General features: G+C 40.0%; 2 protein-coding genes across 3 annotated transcripts in view; both read left to right on the top strand.

Moving 5' to 3' along the window:
• rhpn2 (rhophilin, Rho GTPase binding protein 2) overlaps window positions 1–17,695 on the top strand; it is a 32,702-nt gene extending 15,007 nt beyond the window's left edge. Inside the window, exons 4-15 of one of the 2 annotated variants that reach the window (XM_053419453.1) lie at window positions 2,799–2,874; window positions 3,339–3,416; window positions 3,943–4,067; window positions 4,491–4,657; window positions 7,316–7,503; window positions 7,689–7,845; window positions 9,946–10,065; window positions 10,256–10,450; window positions 11,244–11,290; window positions 13,326–13,472; window positions 14,568–14,723; window positions 15,493–17,695. In XM_053419453.1, the coding sequence (XP_053275428.1) occupies window positions 2,799–2,874; window positions 3,339–3,416; window positions 3,943–4,067; window positions 4,491–4,657; window positions 7,316–7,503; window positions 7,689–7,845; window positions 9,946–10,065; window positions 10,256–10,450; window positions 11,244–11,290; window positions 13,326–13,472; window positions 14,568–14,723; window positions 15,493–15,759 (1,723 nt within the window). In that variant the 3' untranslated portion in view covers window positions 15,760–17,695. Of the gene's footprint in view, window positions 1–2,798; window positions 2,875–3,338; window positions 3,417–3,942; window positions 4,068–4,490; window positions 4,658–7,315; window positions 7,504–7,688; window positions 7,846–9,945; window positions 10,066–10,255; window positions 10,451–11,243; window positions 11,321–13,325; window positions 13,473–14,567; window positions 14,724–15,492 lie in introns of both variants that reach the window. The other variant, XM_053419448.1, reaches the window with a different exon arrangement.
• A 945-nt stretch (window positions 17,696–18,640) lies between these two features.
• Window positions 18,641–26,925, top strand: part of cep89 (centrosomal protein 89) — a 56,639-nt gene continuing 48,354 nt past the window's right edge. The window contains exons 1-8 of the mRNA XM_053426067.1: window positions 18,641–18,863; window positions 19,471–19,577; window positions 20,491–20,643; window positions 21,216–21,450; window positions 23,420–23,471; window positions 24,377–24,478; window positions 25,921–26,157; window positions 26,732–26,874. Coding sequence (XP_053282042.1) covers window positions 18,825–18,863; window positions 19,471–19,577; window positions 20,491–20,643; window positions 21,216–21,450; window positions 23,420–23,471; window positions 24,377–24,478; window positions 25,921–26,157; window positions 26,732–26,874 — 1,068 coding nt within the window. The 5' untranslated portion in view covers window positions 18,641–18,824. The remainder of the gene's footprint in view (window positions 18,864–19,470; window positions 19,578–20,490; window positions 20,644–21,215; window positions 21,451–23,419; window positions 23,472–24,376; window positions 24,479–25,920; window positions 26,158–26,731; window positions 26,875–26,925) is intronic.

The raw sequence follows: 26,925 nt of genomic DNA, 5'->3' as shown, positions 1-26,925 counted from the left end.
CCGTGCACGGAAAACAAACAGGGTGAGAAACGGCCATCAACTGTTCACCCTTGTCACTGTTTAAAAGAAAATTAAACATGTGCCGAGTCCAATGGTTTCATGTCACCACATTTACACTACCAGATATACAAAAGGCCATACATACAGGTGCACAGGTAACGTGTACGTGGGAATATCAGATTTATTGAGAAAGTTCTCCACTGTCATTTCTGAGCAATTGTCTCAGGGACGACGCTGCACGGTCACGATGGAGACTTAGCCTCTTCCTTTCAGCCTGAAACACAACCTCAGTCATAGCTGCAGAAACAAAAACCTCAGCTCGCCTTTCAAGGCTTTTCCCACCGGGTCAGTCATCCATTGAATAGTGTCCTTCAATAGGTATTTCTCACTCAGACCAGATTTAGCTGGTTTTGGAATGAGGTAATGCAACAAAGAGAGCACGTACAGTAAATGTGACTGGTGCAGTACACATGCCTTACTACTTTCAGCACCAAATGAAAAAACAGCAGCTAATCTTGCTGAGTTCAATCTTATCAATTGACAAAACAAATACAGAAAGAAAATGTTGAACATTATTTAAATGATGTACATTAATCAGTGTAATATTCAGTCTGTGACACTCTTGATACCAAACTGTTGTTTCTTCGGTGATTTGTAATGTAGTAAATGTTTGTTCAGTACCTGGTTGTACTGTTCTTGACCTGGACAACAAACTGAACCTCCTCTGGACCATCCAGCAGTGATGACAAAGGAAAACAGTCAGATTAAGATATCAGCACCACAGGCGGATACACTTTAGAGAGGTCCTCTGCTTCTGTGAATTATGACAACTGGTTGTTTGTAACAAAAACAATGACTTGTTTATGATAAATGGTTAGATTGTACAACGAAAAAAAACGGAGCTAAGTAAGTAAAAGGACTGAAAAAAGTAATAATTTTATGAGATAAAAACAGCTGAGGGAAATTGTGCTCACTGAAATTTGACTCCTTCTGGACCTAAATCTTGAACCAATCTCACTGTTTCTTGATAAACTACTAAATTTGAAGAGAACACAGAGATAACAAATGATACCTTTAAATCCGACCACTACAAAACAGAAGTATGTGGGTGCTCTCTGTTTCTTGATACTAATAATAATGCAATATTAAGAAATCAAATGTATGACTTTTTTCTGGAAATATCACTTATAATATTAAAACTTTACTTTAATAAAATAATGAATTCAGTCTTTAAAATCTATAACTATTTTCTCAAAAAAATTTCACTATTTCGTAAAACCCTTTTCTCATACTTGAGGATCTCCTTGAAAACAAGATAATACATTTCAAGGAATTAATCCTAATAAAGAATTTCAAAATATTATGACTATGTACTTATCTCAAGTATATATTTTTTATGGGGCTTTAGTTTTAAGACTGTGACTTCGCGCATTTTAATATATTCAGTCAACATCTGAAGTTGTACAAGTTTCTCACTGTAAACCAAAGCTGGGGCTGCACTTGGTGCCTGTTCCATGTCTTGAACACTGGCACTTCAAACGGTGGTGGAGGAGGGGCGGGGGGTGATCTTCTTAGGCGGCTTTTCAACATTTCAGATTCCCTACAGAACAGATATCCTCACCCCCTCCTCCCACCCTCTCCCTCAGTCCAAGCCAGAGAAGAGAGCAGTGATCTCATCTACAGGCACTAATGGATCACGCTGCAGCCTCCACCGTGCTCGGTCAGTGTTACTGATGAATGAGGTTTTCTGTGAATCACAGAGCCAGTGTGCCAGAGGAATGCTGCCTTATCAACAAGTGATGAATGAGTGTGAGCAGTTTGGTTTCTGGAGATTCTGTTGTTGATGTCTTGTGCAGTGAAAACGCTGCTGACCTCTTTGTTTTTTAATAACTTAAATGTCTAGAAGCAACCCGGGTATGTTGTTAGAAAGAGCAATGCATTCAGCGACGTCTCGTTATTCTTCTCTCTCGGTTAATAAACTCTGATCAGCAGCAGTTACCTGTCAGTTTATATTTCCTCAGCTCTAATAACAAGCTGCACCTGCTTTCTATCTGTCAGCAGATTGGACCTCCAGGTAACTGCAGCATGACAAATGTTATCACTGCAACTGAGATCAAAACAGAGGTTTAGCATGGTGTTTTATTGCACCTTCTGTTTACTGTTTGGTAAGTTTCAATAAAAGAGGGTAAAGAGCCTGTTTTTAAAGCTGTGCAGCTTTGCAAGACAAGGTGGTGTGTCTGGGGGGGGGGGGGGCTCATTCGCCTTTAAATCCTGACCCCTGCAGTGTGTGCGGTGCCTTGCTCGAACAGCACCATCTGTCTAATCCAGACTTACCATGAAACCACGGTTAAGAATCAATGAAAACATAAACTTTCTAAAGCCAAAAAGCTGTGGCTGATGTGACCAGGCTGATCCCACAAATGTACACATGATTATGAAATAATATTATTGTCAACAGCATGATATCCATAACCAGGCTTGGTCTATGGTCAAAGGGAGTTTCGGTTGGCGATAGCATGTGCCGCACCTCAGAAACTGCTTTTCTTCACCATTAACCTCTTAATGTATCTGTAGACTCATTGTCGATGTTCACAGAATGAGCCTTGCTTAATTGTTGAGGAATCAAAAAAGCACAGCATTGAACTTTTTATCGTGAGGCCCTGCTGTAACATGTTTACTGTGTTGTTGTCCTCACTGCCAACACGTCTGGAGGCAAACTTCAAGAGTATTTACTTCATATGCATAATGATTACGATGAAATGATCGGTCATGACTTCTCTGTTTCTTTTTGTGTGCAGGGAAACTGCTAACATCCCCCTCATTGCTCTGGGACTGAAGGAGACAAAAGAAGTTGACTTCTCTACTCCATTCAAGGTACAGAAGAAACCACAGCAGTCTCACCATTCCCTCCTTACAACCGCACAATGTAAAAGTGACTGTAGTTATAAAGCTGCTTTTCAAGTCTTAACGACTCGACTTAGCGCTTTACAGTTGCATTCACACCCACGCCTTTCTACACACACACGCACGCACACACACACGCACGCACACACACACACACACACACACACACACACACACACACACACACACACACACACACACACACACACACACACACACACACACACACACACACACACACACACACACACACACACTCACACACACAGTAGTTATGATGCCCAGCAGCCAGTGGTTTGTTGACAGACATCGTGAGAGTTGTTCTGATGTGATAATCTTTGAGCAGGTGATGGTTCTCACCAGCCACTTTGATTTCTGTGCAAAGTATAGAAACGTTTTGTGTTGAGATGTTGATTTTATTCTGTTGTTGACAGGACTTTATCTTGGAGCACTACAGCGATGATGGCAACAGCTTTGAAAATGAGATTGCTGATCTGATGGACCTGCGACAGGTAGGAAACACTCACACCCCCATCTGACAGTATATGTTTCTGATTTTGTGTTTTGCTCTACTGATCTTTAGTTTCTTTAGAGACAAATAAAACCAAGCATTTTAGATAGATCATTTCTTCCGGTGTATTTAAGGAGTGTCATAAATCAATTAAAAGTTTCTAGTATAATCACAAAAACAAAAAGATTGTTTTTATTTTCTAAATTATTATGGGATAATGGTATTTTGTAGTTCACAGGAACGGCTGAAAACAGAAACAATGTGAAATTTTTCTCTGAATCGTTCACAGACCTTGCTGGATTTGCAGCAGTGTGCCGCTTCATTGCTGTGTATTTTTTTTAATTGGCACAGTTTTCAGAGAAATAAATCTTAAAGTGGCAGGATGAAAAGTGAAACTCTTGAGACAGCTAGGGGAAATTGTGCAAAGTTTTCAAAATAACTGTTTTTGTGATATGGGTGAACCCAATGTGACTAATTGGAGCCCATTATCGAGAACTGTATCAGATATTTTTTCTTACATGTTGTAGGCTTGCCGAACACCAAGTCGAAACGCAGCTGGAGTGGACCTGTTTGCAAAATACTTCAGCCATCTTCCTCTGATGGAGAGCAGATTCTTCTCCCCAAACCGGCCGACTGGCATCTTCTTCACCTGGTACCATATAAAACTATAAAATTAGTTATACAGAATGTACTTCAGCAGGAAATGCAAATAGCATTATAATTTAAGCTGTTCTTTAATGCAGTTGACATGAGCCATTACACATTTTGGTTTTAATCTGCCCCTGCTGAATTCACTTCATTCAGCAGAGATGGATAAGAGGGCTTTAAACTGTCACTATCTTCAAATATCGAGGAGAGAAGAATATATAATGTTCCTGAATATAAGGTTTTAAAATGTTTTTTCCCCCTATTTACCTGCTTATTGCCTGGTGGACATATTAATTCCAAATGTCATGTACTCTATTACTAGTTATATCCTCTACATTGTTACCTTCTCCTGACTTGATTTATTTTGTGTAAAACATTTTGGGCTGGTTTTGATGAGTCAGTGACAGCTTCCTCCTTTTCCCCTTAGGTATGACTCATTCACAGGAGTGCCATTGTGCCAACAGAACATGTCACTGGAGAAGGCCAGTATCCTCTTCAACATGGCCGCCCTCTACTCTCAGATCGGAACCCGCAGTGACAGACAGACAATAGTCGGCCTGGCGGAGGCCATCTCTTCCTTCCAGAAAGCTGCAGGTAGGAAGAGATGGGTGTGGTTAACTGGGAAAAAAATTGATTATTCCTCGGTTTGAAGTGGTTTTGTCAGACGTTCGAATTAGAAACTTTATTTTCCAAATTTCTTTTATCTAGCCAGTTGTATCTGTGATCCCATTCAAAATCTGCTGTCTGTTATACACACAAAAAAAAATGGAAAAAAATGGCATTAGAGACAACCTGTCAACCTGTATCCTCAATTGTTTTGTTCTTTTAAAGGGGACATATTATGAAAATTCCACTTTTGTAGTGCTTCTACACGTTAATTTGGGTATCTGGCATTTGTCTACCGTCCCAAAAACTCTGGAAAAAAACAACTCCCGCGATTTGTTGTGGTTCCTCTATGTCAGAAGCGATACGTTAGAGTGCATCGAATGGGATTACAACCTAAATAAACATCATAGTCACACCATGCCCATATAGGGAGTCTCGCAACATGTACTTGGACGAGCGAGCTAACGCTAGCCGGGCTCCACCGGGGCACTCAAAACAGGTCAATCTGAGGAGGGCTGTTTTAAACATGGTTAAAAGGTTCTGTTTTAAATGATCCTTGTGGTATTTTGATCAAAATATGTTAGAGACATTTCATTAAGACCCCAAGGAACCATGTCAACTTCTGGTAAAATTGGCATAATATGTCCCCTTTAACGGTTTGGCATGCAAATTAGCTGAACATCACTAGGTGACAATTTTTTATCTGAACAAGAAGTGTTCCTTTCCCTTGAAAACATTCTCGATTCACCCTAAAATCAGAAAAAGCACACACTGTTTGGTGAATGAGTATGAGTGCAAACACAGCCTTAGTTTGAAAAACTATATAAGCCTCCACCCTCTGACTTTGGCTACGTGATGAAAAAATGAATCCATTTGATGCTTCTCTGGCTTCTTGTCATGTGGCTGTGCTCCAGAAATATATCATACAAGCTGCTTCCCCAGCTCTCAGAGAGTTCAGGAAGCTCAGACGAGTCTTGATAGAATTATGAGTTGGCTCATACGAGGAGTATGGCATTATAATTACAGCTTTGAATGAGCAGGGGGTTCGGTTGTATTGCTTTGATAGTTGTAATTGAGGCTTGTACTTAGTGAAACAGGATGAGGGGCATTGTTACTGGAGTGAAGAGGTAGTAGGTGAATGGCATGGACGCTAGCTGTTGAAGGGCTGCCGCAGTGCCCTTCAGCCAGTGAAACAAAAGCGGATGGGAGGGGCCAGTCAGATATCTCAGAGTCTCAGATGCAGACTATGGAGTCAGTGCTCTGTTATTAAGTTGTCTTCAAGTCTCTGCTGCCAGCTTTTTAATCCGTAAAATAAGAGGGAGGCTCCCTCAGATGGAATGCTCATCGTCTTATTGCTCCCATTAAAAATGAAAAACTAATTGAAGAGGGTTTGTGTTTTGGCTAAATTCTAAAGAAACACACTGACATTGATCCCACTGCTGGCAGTGAGCTTTTCTCCCTGACTGAATACTCTAGTAAATGCAGCAGACCTTCAGAGGGGGAAATGTGGAGAGTATCTGACATATGGAATCACATAACTTCTGTGTGGAACTTTCTCAAAACATGTATCATAGTTATATTGTTCATCAACTCAAGGCTATTTTGTACTGTATGTAGTGCATGTTTATGTGTAAGCTACCAAAACTGCTTACATTGCAATTAGTTTTCAGTTTCTGTTTTACTACACACAATCGCTTGTTACCTCAGGCTGGACAAACTATTAACAATCTTCAATATTAATGGTGAAGATGAAATTACTGCATTAGATTACAACCATCATTATCATTATTAACCATTATTAAATATTGAGGGATGACTGTCATTTACAATCATATTGACTTAAATTATAGAGACAGAAAAAGAGGAGGAAAAAAAACAATAGCATAGGGTCATACTAATACGCATTTTACCCTAAATAAAGCCATTTTTAAATGTTGGATTAAAACAATCAGAGGAATCAAGATTGTCAAAATGTAAGGAAATAAAATGACTTTGCAACATTTAAATGTCAAATGAAAATATCTACGTGAGACATGAGTGCTGCAATAATTCGATTGACAAATATTAAATAGTACTACCTTGGTTAAAAAAAGGCAGTCTCCACTGAAAGTTGGTAGGTTTAAGATACATTTTCTGAAATTGTAAGGAGAAATATGTAAATAACCCTACAATTTGTTGTTTTGTGATCCGGTAAACTATATGCGTTCTTGACTGGATTATTCCGTTTTTCAAAAAGATTCACTGGGAATTCACAAAATTAAGTCAATGGTCGGGATGCACTCTCCGTTTAATTATTTTCGCCAAGACAGAAAGCATGAATACAATCTCCCATATAACCTCTATGTCTCTTTTTCCATTCAGCTTTCATCCAAACATCAAACCAATACCCCAAAATACAGATAAATAGAGCATTTCAGCAGGGGAGGTTAATCAGAGATTCTGCTTGAATTATTTGTTTGAAATACAAGACAAAAGACATTTAATTCCCTACAGGTCATAAACATAAAAATACTGAAGTCTTCTACAACAAAATGCCATTGATTTGTCTCAGAACATCCCAAATGAATTAAATGAGTGTTAACTATCATTATTGCGGAGTTGGAATCGTTTTCTTTTGAGTTGTACTGAGGACTCATTCTCCTCCAGGTATCCTGAACCACCTGAAGGAGACCTTCACCCACACCCCCAGCTACGACATGAGTCCAGCCATGCTCAGTATGTTGATCCGCATGATGCTTGCTCAGGCTCAGGAGTGTCTGTTTGAGAAGACTGCACTGCCTGGGATTCGAAACCAGTTCTCCTCCTTGATGAAAATGGCCCAGGAGGCTGCAAAGGTATATACCAGCACAGGCCACACACTGCTCACATCTTTAAAGACATTTGTTTTACATTAGTAGGATGTACTTGAATGTAAAGCGATAATGCCACCACCTCCAGATCCGTCATCTCCAACAGTGATTTTATACACATCAGTGCTAGAATTGTCCTCTCAGTAACTCTGTCTATCTTTTCCTGCCAGGTCTCGGAAATTTACGACCAAGTCCATCAGTCCATGATCCAGACGCCAATCAAAGACAATGTCCCATTGTTCTGGTCCACCATGTCGCAAGTCAAAACCAACCACTACCGCTCCATGGCACACTACTTCGTAGCCTCAGCCCTTCTCGACCACCAGTGTAAGTAAACTGTACATGGGGAAATTAAAACTCTTATACTCATCACATAGTGATGAGCACCACTGTTTTAGCAGGACAATGCATAGTAGTTTTTTATATAGTGTGAACTGTGGACTAGATGTTATATCAGAAACAGAATCTGAATTCTTTTATTTGCCAAGTATATTCACACATACAGGAAATTGCCTTGTTCAGGTTGGTGCATTGGACATAAAAACAACAATCGGACATAAAACAACAATATATACAGTAAGAACAAGTAGAGCGGTGTGCTCTTCACACACTGCAAACGCTAAACAAGCTACTACCATCTCCGCAGTAGCTAGAGTCTATAACATTATTTCACATTAACATAGCTTGTGGTTAGTCAACCTCGGATGGTTAAAATATTATGGCTGATAATCCAAATCTGTGGAACCGCACAGTTGAGCTCTGTGAGTTTAGGTTAACAGGTGGACTTTGTGTTTGCAAAGATTTAGTGTATGTAGTCAACCTTTTCTTCCTCTCCATCTGAACACCTGCCATAACATTTAATGGACTCTCTCTGGGATATCAGTGCAACTGTTGGTTTACAAGGTGTAAAAACACAAGACTCCTTCAACCTGATCTTGAATGCCTTGTAAAACCGAATCCATCTCTTAAACTGTTGTTGTAGGACACCACGTTGGTCATGTTAAATGGCTGGTCTGAGCCACAGCCGGCCACAATGCTATTACATAACAGCTATTTAAGGGACACACACCCCAGGGTAAAGAGAGACTGTGTTTCCAGGAACGCTGCTTAGAGAGAGAGAGGCCGAGAGAGCTTTAAGGAAATAAGAGACAGTTGGACTCAGTGAAGTATAAGTACTGTAGACTGCTGGAGAATTACAGTTTGTGTAAGGTCTTAAGGTCGTCTACATGATCAAATGGCAGATAGAAATAGTGTGAGAGCCAGAGACTGAGTGAGGGAGGATGTGAAGGATGCTTTTAGAGCTAACAAAAACTGGTAGCATTTGTTGCTAATCATTTATCATATTATTTCATTTCTTAATGGCTTCTCCTTTTTAGGGGATACCAGTCCACTTCACAACTAATCATTTAAAAGCACTAGATTTGATGGGCTATTACACTGTTGTTGGATTCCTGTTTTTCTTATTACATATTCACCATTCAAAGTTATGAGAGATTAAACTGAAAACAGAATTCAGGAGATAGTCATGAGCTTTACCGTGGATGGTCCTAGTTCTCCTCGGTACTATGAGTGGGACGGGGTCTGAATAGGGGAACGGTGGAGCGGAGCAGCTTTTAGTTTGGCAGCTCATTAACAGATTCCTGCGTGACTGAGGAGAATAGAGCAATTACCACAGAATTATAAACGGGGACTAGGCCCAGAAATTGAGACAGAATAAAGGCCACTTCAGTAAAAGGGTCAACCACAAACACACTGCTAAATAAAAGCTTCATACGGCCTCTGTGAAACAGACTGGTCAGGCTTCCAGAAAGAGCTGCTGCTCCAGATTTTACAGTTCAATGTGATGAGCCAGGATGTGAAGGCAGTCAAGTTCAACTCAGAACTGAGTCATCAATATCATTGGCTGATAGATAGATTGTTCTCTCTGATAAATGTATTAGTTTATATTTCAGTGCACTTGACTGTATCGAATTATGTACTGTGTTTACTGACTTATCTGTAAACAGTTTCCTTTCATATCTCGCAGTGTGTGAGTGTAGTGTTAGCTGTTTGTTTCAGAAAATGTCCTGCATGGTAGATGGTTCTCTGAAACTAGAATGGCACTCAGTAGAGCGCATACTTCTGCCTTGGCCCAACAGACCCCTTAAATTCAATCAAGCTGCATCAAATTGCACAGACACCTAAAAGACTCTTCTAAGTATGCCTGATTTTTAGAATTTTTTTTAATTTTGTCCAATCGTTATTGAATAATCCTGCTAAGAGACATACAGCAATCAAATTTTGTAGAGGTGAAAATATATATATTTCTCATTATTCCAGCACCTTTGCAACCCTCAAAAGATGATGGATGGATAATATATCTAATTTTGTGATATTTGTCATATATATAATAATATGATTAATTATTGGGGTTCTTTGTGTGTGCAGTGGGGCCTAGTGATGATGAGGACCAGCAGGAAAAGACCTTGTCTCAGGTCTATGATCGCCTTCCCGAGGGACGCTCTCCTCTGGACATCCTGAAGAACAAAGAAGAACGTGAGCGCATTGGTAAGAGTGAACACCCAGAGGACAGCTAATGTAAACAGTAGAACACAGCAGAAAGAGTTGCTTTAACACCTGACCTGACTCTACCTTTTCCTCTCTGTCCGTCCTCGGGGCTCTCCTCCTAATTCTCTTCTTCTCTCCCCTGCTCCTCCCCTCATCCATTTTATAAATACATTTTCCTCCCTCTCTGTAGGCAAAGCACACATCAGACGGGCCATCCTGGGTCACGAAGAGGCTCTGAGGATATATAGTTTGTGCCACCACTTGACCAAGCTGGATATCCTGGAGGACATTTTAAAAGCAAGTCACCAGCGCTCGCTCAACAAGTTCAGCGAAAATGACAACGAGGAAGAATTTACAGACTACACGGAAGCACCCGACATAATCTGTGAGTGTTGAGCTGCGCTGGAGGACGTACTGAAACATTTGAATTAAGTAAAAATACAAATCAATAGACTAAATATACTCTTTGCATTAGCTTTTGTATGACTCTCATTAAAGGAGGCAAGCTCTAATGTAAGCTGCCTTCACTGCTTGGATCAGTGGACCAATTCCCCCCTCGTTATTGATTAATTTTAGAAATGAGACAAAAGGAATATACAACGTTATGTAGTGCATTGTAAACAATATAGTGGAGTATGTGTAGTGACATAAATGTAAAAATGACCTCAAAATAAATCTACTTAGTCAAATGCAGATCCAAACAAGGAACATTAGTACAGTAATGAAGTAAATGTACATCCCACCACTGGTATTAAGGGATTAAAGAGAGAGCAGCACCACAATCAATATAAACATCCTGTTAAAGTAAACATGAGAAGTGAAGATAGCATCAGGATGATTGTTAACTTTATTTGAGTGACGACGATTCACTCTGGGGTCGACATAGAAACTGACCAGTCACCTTAAAGTCACCACAACAAACAAATGACACTAATGTCCCGTTGTTGATATGTGAGCTCCGTCGCCGAGGAAACGGCTCATAAAAACTGAGCTGTATTGTGAACCACACCAGCTGCAATCAGATGTGATAAGTGACGTTTGCTTCCAGACACGCATGATGTAATGTTTACACTGTCAACTCCCTGCCTGCCTCTCGGCCGAGCTACTGTTTAAAATGTGGTTGTAAGAGTAGACACTGTAGAATGACGGCTTTGTTTTCTCCCCCCTTCTTTCCCTAGCTAAGACAGAGCACAAAGCAGAAATGGAGGTTCCGGCAACCACAAAGGTGAAAGTCACCGACTTTTTCCAGAGGCTGGTATGTGGGTTACTAATCTTCTTCCACTCACAATGCTGTTTTCTTTTTGTACATGTTGGTTGGTTTATTCAGTAAATGATTTGAAATCAAAGTTTCACATGTTTTTAACACCTAGAGTCAATTTGTTGTTATTTCTGAGTACAACCAACCAAGGGTGATATTCTAGGAGGCTTTGGCCAGTTGGTCCTCTTTTCTTCCTAAAGCCTCCTGGACTTCCACCATGGGCAATAAAGGCAAAACTAACACTAACCATGGATACTGACTTGAACTCTATTTAGGTTATTGTGAGATCTATTCAGAGGGAGATGGCAGGAGCTGAAGTTTCAAACTAAAAACCTATCATAAAGTCGTTCCTGCTTATTTGAATTTATCTTAAGACAGTTTCTTAAATATTCCCAAAGCTTGGGGTTTGATCTCTTTTGGGATGGCTCATACTAAAATGTTTGTTTGGGATCATATTATTATACTGACACATATTATGGTGGTGGCTTGGAGGGGGCACTGGCATATTCTGTCAATGGAAGTGGAAACTTCTGTCTGCATCCTTGTAAACTAACTTGCATACTTGCAATTTAACCTCTTTTTAACATGAGTATAACAATAAAAATAGGCTTCAATCTTAAGACCAACAGGTTTCTAAGCAGATAGCTGTTATGGAGGTTAAGGAACAGTGCTTGTTCCCAGGCAGCAGGTGTAAGAATCTCTGAATAACTCCCCCTCTGGTATATTCCTCTTCATTAACAGTCTCAGCAGCAAGACAGTAATCCCTCGGGATCTGCCGGGCACTGCGAGACTGAACAGATAAATCCTGCACTATCTCTCCATACAACTGCTATGGTGATAATTGAAGTGGTAGGAGAGGCAATGCTGTTTGTCAGGCTTTACTGGAGCAGAGATTTTCCCAGCAGATAAGGGTATTAATGCAAGGCAACAGTTGGCTTCAGCAGTCGAAATGGGAACGTAGGAAATGTTTGTGATCAGTTCTGTTTAATAGAGATTTTATTAGTCAGTATTATACTTTAGAAAATAAATAGATGACTCAATTAAGTCATTTTAAAAGAACAAATATCAAATATTTGTCTTGAAAAAGCTTGTTTTCAAACCATTTTAATTTAGAATTGCACTCAGTAGAGCACATACCTCTGCAAAGGCCCAACAGTCACCAAAAGTTAAACCAAGCCTTATTACTAAGGCTATATTACTTGTTTCAGCTACACATTGGTAGTTACAGGTTTCATGTTAATATACAATGTCTTAAAAAAGCCTACATCCTTATGAAACAACATTTGAATTCACTCGATTTTTAAATCTGTTAGAAAATTCATAAACTCATGGATATTCGCTCAAATATATCTACAGTCAAGGCTCACACATAATTCCCAAAAAATGTTACACCCCATTTTCAGATGTTAAAGAAAGACAAACAAAATCCTGGATCCGCATCCTGATCTGGATCAGATATACAGGTTCTTTCTGGGGTTATGGCTTACCACATAACACAATTTCGGTTCTATGTTCTATGAGTAATGCTTCTAAATAACTAACCAATATAGACAAACCCCAATCTCCTTGGATTAGAAAATAATATACTTTTCAGTATTTTTTACTGTTTGGCCAATTCTTTGATGTCTATTATTTTATACAATACTGCAGGTTCTGTGTATCTACAACTCAACATGTCCAACATAAAGTATGCTGGGAATGTTTTGATATGAGTCACTTGGTAAACTGAGGCCTCTTTTTTTCTCTCCAAAGAAACAGTGACTGTGCCTGTGAGTTATAAAACAGAAAATGACTTGTTCACTAAATATAGAAACTTATAAACCAAGAGGATCTGTTGTGTGAGAGTGGTCATTTAAATATGGTGCATAGTCACTTGACTTTCCTGAACCACCTGTGAAGTGGGGCTGAAATGTACACATGCAGGTATTATTATGGCGCCTTCACCAAAATGATAAACCTGTACCCATATTAAACAGTGCATCTACTTACTCTGTCGTCTCAGGGCCCTCTGTCCGTCTTCTCCGCCAAGCAGCGGTGGACGGCCCCACGGACATTACGACTCCGCCCAGAAGACAGAGACCTGGGTTTCACCCTGAAAGGAGAATCCCCAGTCCAGGTTGTTTCGTTGGACCCACTATGCCCAGCTGCTGTAAGTTAACCTATCCTCCTTATCTTTCACAGAACAGGGAAAGATTAAGTTTTCTACAATGTTTTCATCTCTTAGTATCAGTGCATGTCAGTATGGTATCAACATCATGCTCTCTTGCAGAGACTTGAAATCATCACACGGATCATCAAAGTTCTCTGATTCAGTTTAATTGTCTTTTAGCCACTTTTTAGTTTAACTATGAAATACTCTCATCTTCATTAACTTATGAACTCATTCAACACAGAGTGTTCATTACGTCCAGTATGTAAAAAAAATATTTAACAAACAGCTTTTTTTGTAGCAAGGGCCCAGCTCAGTACTCTCCACTGTCAAACTTAAACTAAAGCCAGATGCAAAAGTTGTTAAATCTGAACTCTGTGCACCAGCATGAACCAGCAGTGAGTGGAATTTAACAGCTTAAAATGTCAAGCATGTTTGCATACTTAATATGAAATAAGTTAAAATGACACAATCCTATTTGCTTAGAGAACTGTTGATTAATTAAAGTCCGTGTCCGAAACCGAGACAGGATTTGGCCCATCAAGTGTTTTGAGCGACCACCCCTCCGACCCCAGCCCCCCTTCATCCACTCTGGCAACTAATTGAATTAAGAATCCGAGAGTATTAACCCAGTCTGACTGCTCATTAAGAGGTGTTGACAATGAGCAGACTCTTATTATGCCCAACAGCCTTTACAGAGAAACAGTCAAGTGGTATTGCATAAGCCTAACTAGGTCAGACTCTTTATAACGTTTAATGCTGCATTCAACTGATTCTCTGGAGTCGATCAGCCTTCAAAAAACTCAGATTGAGTTTTTGGACATAAATAGCTGAGAATGTGTAGATAAGAAAGATTTCCCACAGCTATGAAATAATGTTCTCTTGAAGTTTTAATTCCCTACTTTGTTTGGGACTAAACCTCAGTATTTTCTCTGCTGATCCCCTCCACCTCCAGGGTGTTGAAGGAAAGTAGGTGACCCAGTCTTTCAAACAAACCTTCCACTGTAAACATTTACTCTGCGCTGCCACAACATAAGGACTCCTCACTTTAACCCTCCTCTCTTTATGGCTCTTCTACCTCAATGTCTTTCTCAGGCTGATGGGCTCAAAGAAGGTGACTACATTATTGCCGTGGGCGAGACTGACTGCAAATGGTTCAGTGTGAGCGACGTGATGCGGCTGCTGAAGGACGTGGACGAGGAGGGTATCGACATCCAAGTGGTCAGCATGATGGAAAGCAATCCTGCCGTGGTAGGCCCCGCCTTATTTTCTTCCTACTCACTGAGAGAAAAGAGAAAAGTCATCTCTCAAACAGTATGATGGCAAATTTGGTGTTAGTAACAGATGACTTGACAGAGTGTCAGGTTTCTTCTTGAAGGTAGTGTTTCTTGACTTAGTCAGTAGTCCATACGGTTTCTCATGAGAAATAGACCTTTGAATGTGACCTACATGGATGGAATTAAACAGAGAGCATTAAAACTAGTTTATTGATATGATTCTGTGTATGTATCATCAAGTTTTAAAACAGCGACAAAAACTGGTTGGGATGAGAGAAGAGAGATAGGGGAGAAGTGGGATAAGAGAGGGAGATGAAGAGGAAAAAGAGAGATCGAGAGACCTGGAAGAGTTGTATTTATGCACTGTCATTGGTTGTTTTTAATGACAATAATAACGGGGATATTTATAGACATAATTAATGTTAAAACTGATAGCAGCAATTTGTAATAATAGTTCAATCAGGAGAGACTTTATCTGAAGAATGAATAAAATGTATTGACTTGACAATAATAAATAAAAGTGATGATTAGACCCCATGCGATGCCATCAAGGTTGAAAGAGGGCGTGGCTGCATAGTATAGGACCCCCTGCTAGGGTCTAGACACTGATGATGGTTTATGGGATCAAGAGAATGTTGAGGATCTGATGAGATGAGATGACTCCGCTGAGCTCGACCAGGGCCCCGGACTCAGAAACTAATTGTGACTGAATTAATTGTCTCTCTGTCTATCTCTCCATCAAGACTACCAAGAGTGCCACCTTCTCTGGAAACCTGCCGAAGACCTACTCCATGATTTGTCTGGCCTACGACGACGACGACAAAAACTCCAAAACCCGCAAAGTGACCAAGAAGTCGTCCTTCCTCAGCTGGGGTCTGAAGAACAGGCTAAAGAGCGCCAGCACACTCAGCCTCCCCACGGCAGACAACTCTGGCACGCTGCCCTGGAACAAACCCTGTCCCACCTTCCCCAGCTCCAGCTCCTACAACAACGACAGCGTCCTGTACTGAACCAGCCGCAGACCTTTTGATTGTCTGCAGACATTGTGCAGTATCCATAATGAGCCAAGCATGACTGCATAAAGTACTGTGCTGTACGCATACTGGACCTGCGATGGTCCAGTGTCAGTGCCCTTTGGTGTTTTCACTGGAACATTGAGCAGTAGTGTGTGTGTAGCTTGTGTGTCAACAATGTGACATTACTGCCAGCTACCTTGGAAAGTGGCTGTGCCCAATACTGCATACTGGTGACCTCACCAGTACAGTACCTGAAATAAACTGGACTGTTCCATGCCAGTCTGCGTACAGCACAGTACAACTGCACCGAGGGAAAAAATATATAATTCCAGGCTATATCTATACAGCACTTAGACAGGTTTCTAAGTGAAACTGTCATCTCACCGTGTTTTCTGGAAGAAACACTCCAGACGAATTGAAGGACGAAATCAAAAAGTTGCAAGAACACACCCGGCATCGTTCTCTCTACTCGACTGCAGGGGAGTGATTTTAATGTGGCTTATCCCTTTTTAGTGCCATTGTGTACTGATGTAGCTGCGCACTGAGCAGTTACGTCCTGTGTGTATCCTTAATACAATGTTTCATACTGTACATGCGAAGGCGTTGGTCATTGCCACAATATTTGTTGCAATCAGTGGACACTGATCATTTTTTTGGGGGGGAAATACCATATTTTCTCAATATATATATATATGTAACCTTGTTACAGTATGTTAAACAGTGATTGAGGGAAACAAAATTTGCCGTGCAGTTTTTTTTTTTTTTTTTTCTGTGGAGAATTGATGAATGCAATATTCTATAAGCTGCTAAAAAATGTATATATACACACTTTGATTCCATATTAATGTCACTTTTGTATTTGTGAGACAGCCTTTGAGGATTTTTGTTGCCTGGGAATCGTTGGAAATGGAAATGTTGGCATTTCTGCTTAATGTACCAGTGATGCCACAAACCAAAATGCCTCCATATCCCCATTTTGCTTGTTTATACCTTTACCTGACTATTCTTAACCTCATCAGTGCTGCCCCTGCCTGGTAGTTTGTCCATCGATAAGACAAGCACTAGCTGTCTGTCAGTAGTAATGTGAGTCGTCCTGCAGTTAAAAGATTATTTACCTCCAGAAGGGAAGAATGTGGGCAGACTGATAAAATTCCTGCATTGAACCCAGACAGCTGGTCACCCAACAGTGACTTTGATCAAACCCTGCAGTCAGGTTTCTATTTGTCTCTACTCGTCTTAATCCTCGTCACATCCGACATTCACCTGACACTTTGCAGTGTTGGACTATGGCTTTATCTACAAAGTAGATTCTTGTACACATTTGATAATCAAATTATTTATGTAACGAAAAAAAGTACACACAAAAATATATATTTACCTGTATGTTGTAGGTTTCAGAAGTAGTTTGTGAATGGTCAAGTTGTGAATTTTTGCACGTTGGATTTCTTGGTTGGTGTCTTTGAGGAATGTATTTTACTAGCCTCGCTTAATCCTTTGGTGAACGTATATACTGATACATGTTGTCTTTGTAAAGATATTTTAAAATGTAAATGTTTTTAGACATTAACACTGAGAAGATGTAACAATCTGTTTACCTTTTAATGGTATCTGAAGTGCCATTTATACAAAATCATGAAGGAAATGTCATAATAACAAGAATTTGCAGTAAATTAATCGTATTAGTAAGTGCCAAGTAAACAGCTAACAGAGGCAAGATGTTTTAAACATATCTTTGCACTCATTTCACAGTGCACAGTGATCTTAAACGCCTTGGTGTATATGCAGAAGGTCATGCTTCCTGCTTTTCTGAGGTTTCAGATTGCCTTTGCTTCTTATCTGTACTCATAGCAACTGTGGTGTAAATGCGTTGTTGGTAAGTCTTTGTGTTATGTGTGTAAACTGAAACGTCAATAAAATGGGGGCAAAACAAGTTTCTTGGGTTTGCTTTTAATATGCTAGTGGTTCTATGCAGCTCATTGGCCGATACTGTCGAGCAGGTTGGGAATGACTGGAATGAAGTTTGACCACAGGCCTCAGCGAGCTGTCACTCACTAAGTTCAGGTCTGAGCTCACATGGCATCTTAATCCACTACCATAGAAGCAGAGCAGAAACAACATATGATAACAAATTTGCCCAGCAGGACTTTCTTCATCCATACCATTCATAGCATCAGACTCTCTACAATGAGTTTTATCCTATTGAGTTTTTGCAGGACAATTGAATGTTGCAAGGATCAAATCTGTTGACTTTTGGTTACAGGATTCTCATTTCAACCATTCCTCAGGGCAAAGGACAGCACTTGATAAAACACACACTGATTTTTTCAGAAGATTTACAGCCAAAGGGGGGAAACCCTTTCTTAAGTAAATATATTTTCTCAATCGCCTGCACAGAACAAGTGTGCTTAACTGCACAGATTTACGTTACACCAAAATATTTCTACATAAAACCAACATTCTGAAGATCTGCTGTGATAAATATGGAGAAGTTTAAGACATTTTTAATCTGGATCTTTAATAAAATTGAATTTTGTTTAGTTATTTAAAATAGTTTAAATCATATTGAAAAAATTATATATTTGAATGGTCAACAATGTAATGTGTGTAGTGGGTACTTTATGTATCACATGTCATACTTAGTTAACTGTATATTCCACATTGCGGTATAAATATCACGTTGGATTTATTGAAGAAAGAAAGAAAGAAAGAGTTTATCATTAAATGGAACGATACCGCCGCCTGTTTGTCGGTCCGCCTGTTGTTAAGGGCAGGGTTGCTAGGTGAATTAAGTCAGTCCCTGATTGGCCTCCTGCTTCGCTCTTAGCCAATCAACGCTCCTGTTGTTTGGACGTGTCTCCAGCTTGTGCAGCGTCTGGATACCGTCACCGTGTCAACACAGCAGCCTGTGGAGTCCAGCAGCTGGTGAAGGAGAGACCACGAGAAACATCACAGAGGCTTCCCTGACGCGTCCACACTGAAGGACCACGCGGTGAACTGGTCTCCCTCCGAACTGGAGCAGTAACTCAGCTGAAGGAAACGTCCAAGACCTGTTTGACACCATGTTGAAAAAACTTCAGAGGGACAAGGACAAGCCGTTTGTAAGTTCGGAGTCTTCCAGGGAATAAATGCAGCTTTTCCTGTGTCTAGTTAGCTGACAGGCTCAGTGCTTATACTTCTGGTGGAGATAACATGAACCGAGCAGATTCAACATTCAAGCTAACGTCTGGTAACGATAGTTGAGCCCTGATCACACTTCTCGTGTATTGTATTAGTTTTGTTCAGCCATATTAAAACAGTAATTGATTAACAGTTCATTTATTGCCCAGTTTTAATCTTCTGCCAGTTAGTGTGAACATGAATATGTGATCTGTAGTGGCTGATACACAGTGTGTTTCCAGCAGAGTAAGTCCTCAGGCTGTTGTATAAACCTGTCAATGTGGAGGATATCGTTCAGATCAGATCAGACCTTTGACTTTGTTATCTTCTTATTTAGCTTTTCCTCAGTTTTCGTGTTTATTCTCATTGTCTGTTCCTTGTAAAGCACCAATTAACATTGTCATTATTATTATTATTAATATTATTAATAGCTTCCGTCCTTAATCATTGCCATAGAACCAACACTCTGTGTGTGTTAGTGTGACTTACAGTATGTCTATGTTTTGCTAACCCTGTCCTTCACCTAATCTCTACGTGTGTGTTGTGTAGAAGCATATAGCCCCTGGTTTGATCCCTGCTGCCTCTATTGCTCCTAAACCTGCTGTGCCTCGTACCCCACCCCCCCGCAGTCCAGATCCCTCACCTGAGAGACCCAGGTACCTAACGCTCCTCACTAGTTTAACCCCTATTTTGTTCTTTTGCGTCTCATTGCTTTCTGTAAGACCTGTATTATTATAATCTCCTGCATGTACCAGAAAACGTACTGACTGAACCTTTTAAAAGAGAGGGGTAGATGAGGGGTACATTTGTGTTGTTGGATCAATCACACTATACCACATGTTGAATGTGAAACAAGGTTTTTAACTCATTAAACGGAAGTATCAAGATGAGAAAACATAAACAATTTAAATTTGTGATGTGGCAGGTCACATTTCTTGTGCTTTTATGTTACACATGATACACAATATATATAGGCAGTTGGCTGAAGTGTCCTTAGAAAAGACACTGAACCCCAAATTGTGCATGATGGCTGTGCCACAGCAGGGATCATATCCGCCCTACCCAGGGATAGGGTCCAGTCTTCATCCAGGACATGGTTAAATCTTACAACCCTGACCACTCGACAAAATCATGACTGTGTGCTGTCCTGGCTCCTAAATGGATGAAGAGCTCCCTGTTGATATTGGGACAGCAGACATTCTACACATCCTCTGCTTCAGGCTAAAGACATATCTGTTCTGACTATAACTTGGATAAGAAAATAAAAAGTTTTTGTACTTACTTGATTCTTGTTGTTCCGGGTTTGTACCCTCACGGTTAATTGCACTTATTGTAAGTCGCTTTGGCTAAAAGTGTCAAGTAAAATGAAATGTAATGTATGAGTGATGGTAGAGAAAGTGCTGCGCATAGATACACTCTATGAATGTCTGTTTGAATAAGTGAATAGCAAAACTACACTGTAAGGTTCTTTTAGTTCAAGACTAGAAAACCACTTTAAAATAAAGAGCATTTACCATTTACACAAAGTGTCTGTCTCTCCTCATTTGAATTGTGTCTTCTCATCCACAGATCAGCTTTAGCTGCAGCCATCTTGTCTTCTTCGCTCACTGGACAGACCTGGGCCATCCCTCTTGCCGGACCAAGGACTTTCTCTGAGAGTGACCATGACCATTCAGAGTCTTTCATTTCTGAACCACACATCAGCACAGCAATTTACACCAGGTAAACCTCCTCTGAAAATAATGTTAGTATTATCACGAGACACTTTTTTAATCTGGCTTTTAATTCAGCTTCAGTCTCATTTATGATTCTGTGAAATGTTGGAAAAGTAAAATAGTTGTATGTAAATGTGGGATTTGAACATACATTTACATTATAATGAAGAATATAGGCCTTGTTTTTTTTCTGTACCCAACCCACTGTTTGTCATGACGCAGAAAATATTCATATAAATAAATCATAATCTTGTGGTGAGCCTTAAAATCACTTACTCATCTGTCATTGAGGAGATTTGATATGTCGCAATAGGAAAAAATCGTTGGAATTAATGCAATTTATAATGGCTGATATCCATTTAACTGCTTCGGTTTCAGGGTCTTGATTTTTGGTCCTGCTTATTCATTGTCAGTGTTTCATGGCTTTTTGAATATGAGTTTTGCTGTGATAAATAATTCTAGTATACGTTAAAAAGGTTTTATTAGTTTTTCCCTACAAGAAAAGTGAAATTGAATTTAGATTGAAGCTATTTTTCCTCCATTAATCTTTTTGAGATATTATCTTCTTATCCTCCTCAGGGACAGATGGTCAGAGACAGATTTGCCTGTTAGGCGACACCTGTCTTCCTCTGACCACTCAGACAGGGAGCTGGAAGACAAGGAAGAGGAAGAGCAAGAGGATGAGGATGATGGGGAGGGGGAGGAGGAGGAGGAGGATGAAGAGGACAGAGAGGACCATATCTACCAAACACTTGATAGAGGGGACACTTGTTCACTCACAGAACCTGTTTATGCTGTGCCACTAAAACCAAAGGTAGGATTCTATTCAAAGATTTTGTCTTCATGTGAGTTTTGGATTAGAATGATTATTGTTCCAATCTCAGTAGCAAAACCGTTGTTACTGAAGCTGACTAGAAACATTCTTCCCACCGATAATTACTGTCTTCTGGCAAAGAGCTTTTTTAAATTCTATATAGTTAACTTCAAACTGGAGCAATGACTAGCAGCAGAGGAATTGCACTGGACAGATGTTAAATCTTCATGATAGACTGGAGGTTCACAAATCCAATGGTGATACCAGTGTTTCCCACAGGGAGGCATAGTCGTACACAAGATAAACATGAGCTGTCGAAAAGCATCTGTGTAGATGTTGCTGCTACTGTTAGTCATTTTAAGGTTAAGTCAGGCAGTTTTCTTATTTATAAAGCACATTTCATACAAAGAGGTAGATTCAACAACACAGAGTCAGAATTAAAAGAAATCAATGTAAAATTTGAAATGACAGTTTAAGACACATTTCAAGCAAATTAAAAGGGATTTATTAGAGTGGAATAAAAGGAGTAAAAGAAATACAAATAATCAGTGTAAATCTATTTTAGAATAAGTTGATGGAGAAAAGTAGTTCAATTAAAGTCCATGAAAATGTTTTAAAGAAAAATAGAAAAAATATTAAAAGCATTGATGGGATGGTTAAAGGCACTTGTGAATAAAAAAGTATTTAATCTGTTTTTAAAAACTGCAATGGATGGACCATTCCTTCGATCATTAGGCATGCAGTTGTTTAAATACTGCAAACTCATAGCCTTCAGTATTGAGATTGTAGTCAATAGTCAGCGTTACTTCTTCAGTTTTGCTTGTGATTTACTTTTGGCTGCTGTTCCTTTTTTGGTGTCATTTCTCCAATTGCTATACAACAATCATTTTACAGAGCCTCCCACCAAAGGCTTGGCTCAGGTCTTGTTCCAACCTGAATGCTGCCTGTAATTGTTTCTCATAGTAGTCTCTGACTTCAGAGTATAGCCACACATCTGAAATATACTTCTCTCTGTGTCTGAGATGGTTTCCCTTACCGATTCATCTTTAAGTATTTTTGTCATGGTCTATACAGTATATGCCATTTCTCCTTGTTAGGCTTCTGCTCAATATCCCAGTGATTGTATCCCCAAGATACTGCACAGACTTGTGGGAAATTGTTCAGCTCATGTTCTGGTCCTGCACACTGCTACCTTGGGTGATTAACCTCTAATGGCCCCAATGGGCTCTATTTTCCTGTTAGTCATCTCTCCAGGCTGTGGCTGGGTCGAGCTGCCCACTGGGTTATTCACAACAATACGCGGTCCAAGTTAGTTGAAAACATTTAATCCACACACAACATGATGTTTCTGCTCCTTGTACCATAATATAAGGTGAGCAGTGGGGGTACAGAATAGCAGTTCATATTTTAGAGTCAGAGCAATGAACAATCTACCACCATAAAAACAAGATCCACAAGAATCATCTGGCTACACTTAATGATATAAAAGGAATCAGGACTGTAAACAAACAATCACTTTTATAAGCTGCTGTGTTTATTATTCAGGATGAGGATGTGAGTGGGTGTGAAGAAATCACTGCACTACTTAAGTGTTCTATAGTATTTTTTCCAAGCACATTTTAGTTACGCCCCTGGCCATTTGACTTATAATTGTGGTGTGAAACAAACTGAACAGCCTTCCTTAGTCATGTATTTCATTCCTTCACACCAAACCCACCACTGCGACTCAGTTTTGTTGCTTTAATGTGTCCATAAATGTAAAAGATCGTATTGTGCATATCCGACAATGGCCATAAATTTGGTGGTCTCTGAAATAGCCTTGCACAAATGGGTTCCTGACAGCAGAGCTTTGGAAATCAGTTTGAAAAGATTTACTCACTGCCTTTCTGTGTGACTGACTGTCTAATTGACTGACTGCCTTTCTCTCTAACTGACTGTCTGACCGTCTGTCCATTTATCTTTCTTCCAGACCAGAACGTCTCAGCCGGCTCAGATGTCTGGCAGACGATTGCCTGCTCCAGGTACTGACTTCACACCAATGAGAGATGGGTTAACACCATTTTAGACATATAGTATGAACACAGTTGTGATTTACTCATAATGTATTGGTTGTCGTAAAAAAAAAAACTGAGTAAATTTGCATTTTGCACAGGACAATAAAACAACAACATTAGTCACTGTCTCCAAATTGTAGATTTCCAACAGGCTATCTTGGATACAATAAATTATGAAAGATCTCAAATATTTTCATCACATTTGGCTATTGAATTTTTTGTTTGTAAGTCATACTGTGGAGTGGCAAGATGGTGGCGAGGCTACCACTGTTGCCTCATGGCGAGATGGTTCCCAGGTCGAATCCTGGTTTGTGGATATTCTGGCTTCCACAGTCCAGTTCCACAGTCCAAAGACTGACAGATTTGGGTTGGGTTAAACTCCAGACTCAAAATCGAAGGCTGTAGGGGTGAATGGTTGTTGTCTCTGTATGTTGACCCTGTGGTCAACAAACAGTCATCAGTTTTCAGCACTAATGCAAAGATAGTTGGAACTCAGTCCATTTAGAAAGATGGGCAAATGGATTTTTTGAAATCTTGTCCATACAGTGAATCGGACAGGCTCAGCTTCACCATATATTACTCCCTTGCCTTTAGCGAATAGAGAAGACACAGTTCTTATTCAACCAACCGCTGTTTCTCAAATGGAAATGCTCATTCTGGCTGTTATTACCAGAGCTGGATTCAGGCTTTCGATGGTGCCAAATTAAAACATTTTAAAATATTCCTACCTTGTTCAGTGTATCAGTGCATGCAACACCTTCAAGCAATGGGGAATGTCATTATGTGCAGTTATTGTCAAATGTAGTTAAATAATCAAGCCCTTACTCCTTCTGCCATTTAATTAGTTTGAAAATTATGATCTTGTGTCACAGTTTTCACTGAGCAAACCAGTGTCCAGTCTCCTGAGGCCAGCTGTGATTCCTCTAAGAAGAAAATCAGGAGGAGATCGAGCAGACAGAAAGAAGATGAACAGAGTGGGTGGAGATTCTAAAACTACTGTTTTCTTGTAATTTTAACTTCAGTTTTATTTTTCTCATTAAGCTAAATCCTTGATAAAAAGCAACTTGATTAGTGTGATATATCGAACATTAAAGATATGATCCACAGTTGTTCATCCTTTCCTCTTGCTGTATTCTTTCTTAGACGGCAGCAGAAAGAGCTCTCTCCAGTGCACTCACTGATGCTCTCAGTGAATTCAAAGAACTAAAAGCTGTAAATAAACCTTTGGGCAATCTAAGAAGTCTGTAAACCGGATTAGCTTTTTATTCCGTAACGAACAAATTTCAGCCATTGCCCATGATTACTTTTCATCCACCTTATACTACTGTTTATTGGTAACACTACTGCTCGCTGCTGTTGATTGGTCTTGGTGCCCTCTTCCTATATGTCTTCAAAGTGTCATGACAGATCCATCACAACAGATCTCTGAAATGAGATGATCTTGTGGCATGAAAACTCAACCAAGAAAGGAAATGGTAGAAACTTCAGCGTGAACCTTTCGACAGTGAATTGAATTCAATGTTGATCTCATGTTTTCTTTTTCCCTCTCTCTTGTCTAATCTGTCCTTGTGTCCGTAGTGTTCTTGTTTAGCTTTCTGCAGTTACGATGATTTCTGTTTAGAGATTCAAACTTTGTATCACAATTCGAGTGACCAAAATTAATATGGTTATCACATTGAAGAAGGACGGCTTTGGCTGGCTCAAGATCTCATCTCTGGCTCGCAAATGTGCACACAAGAAGCGAAGTGGAGCCAAATTTGGAAAATTTTTGCGACAGTAGATGCTAGCATTTGCTTGCTATGGCAATAGCAGTAGCAGCTCTCCTGCTATTACAGCCCCCTGTCCCCATCTATCTCTCCCTCCCCAGTCTCCCCACCACAAAGCACACTTCTGATTTTGTCCACATAGACAAGTTCAATAAATCTGTAGCTTTGCCACTTCTTCTGCACAATTGCTTATAGCTTGCTACGCCTTTGTCTTTGAGAATTGCTAACTCTGGTTGACGCTGGTCAGTATATCAACAAAACCACAGCAATAGAGAAAATAAGGATTGAAACCGTCTGGGATTTTACTGATTGATCCCCATTTCTGTATTACTGTGTCTATAATCAACCAACAACATACCACAATAATTTATGAATTGCCATTTGTTATTTAGGTTATTACTGTACATGTATTGTATGCTAATAGAGCTGTTAGTTTTAGTAACATAAGGTAACCTAAGCCATTGTCAAAGTAACAGTCAAATTCATATGCTTTATTTAATGTATAACAGCTTGAGAAATGTATTTTACTCCCCACGATTTAATAACCACGGGAAATACTTACTTTATTTTGTAATCCTTAGTCTGTATTAATACTACTTATTTTTTGTCTATTGTTTACTCACATTAACCGTTTTCCCTTCATATTTCAGCTGTGCCACCCATCCTAACCACTGACCTCCCCAGCAGAGCCAAAAGCCCAAAACACCCCACCCAGCCATCTCCAGAGCCCAGCAAGGCACACAGTGGGGTTCAGAGCGATGCAGCACGAGCCCTGCCAAAGGGAGCGAGAGTGGCAGATGAACAAAAGCTAATGGAGAAGAGACTGCTACGCCTGGAACAGCAGATCTGTCACAGCCGAGCCTCCTTAACCCTGAGGTCATCTGCAGGTCGAGTAGAGGAACCCACTGGAATACACACACACACACAGAATTGAGAGAGGGAAAGAGGGAGTGATATAGGCAAATGGATGGAAGGAAATGAGGAAGACAGAGCGGGAGTGACGCAGGGAGTCACAGCAGATAGATGCATATGCAAGGGTGAAAGGAAGGTGCTGGAGATGCAGCTGTCAGAGGATGTGGCTCAGATCCTTGATCACTGCCACTTCTTCTTAAAAGAAAAAATCATGAAATTTAAGAAAACAGGGTTTAAAGGGAGTGATTATGATTTCCAGGTGGCCAGGAGAAAGCAGTAAGGAACATTACTGGAGTTTTCTTGCCAGTCACTGCTAGTGATGCATTGATTATGTACTTTATTATACACCAGTTTACACTGTAGCTTTCAGCATCAGTCCTCCAGTAATCAATAGTCAGGCCTCTAAGCTCTATGACTTTGACACATCTTGTTTGTGATATATTAGAATATGGAGATTCATAACTTATTCTTGTGCATTCAATTCGTATAACATAAAATCATTCTATAATGTATGAAAAATATTGATAGCCGGATGTATTGTGCTTCCAGGCAGTCAGGCAGAGCTGCAGAATTTGAGGCAACATGCTCAGGAGCTGGTGGATGAAAATGATGCTCTCAAATTGACAGTTCACCGTCTGAATGTGGAGCTGAGCCGCTACCAAACCCGCTTCAGACCACTGTCCAAACAGGAGGTATGAAAAGATGCAAGCAGATGCCTGTGCTTCTCAGAAGTACCTTTTTTT

The sequence above is a fragment of the Pleuronectes platessa genome, chromosome 1 (genome assembly GCF_947347685.1).
Source record: "Pleuronectes platessa chromosome 1, fPlePla1.1, whole genome shotgun sequence".
Taxonomy (NCBI): domain Eukaryota; kingdom Metazoa; phylum Chordata; class Actinopteri; order Pleuronectiformes; family Pleuronectidae; genus Pleuronectes; species Pleuronectes platessa.
This window is presented reverse-complemented; position numbering and strand designations above follow the sequence as displayed.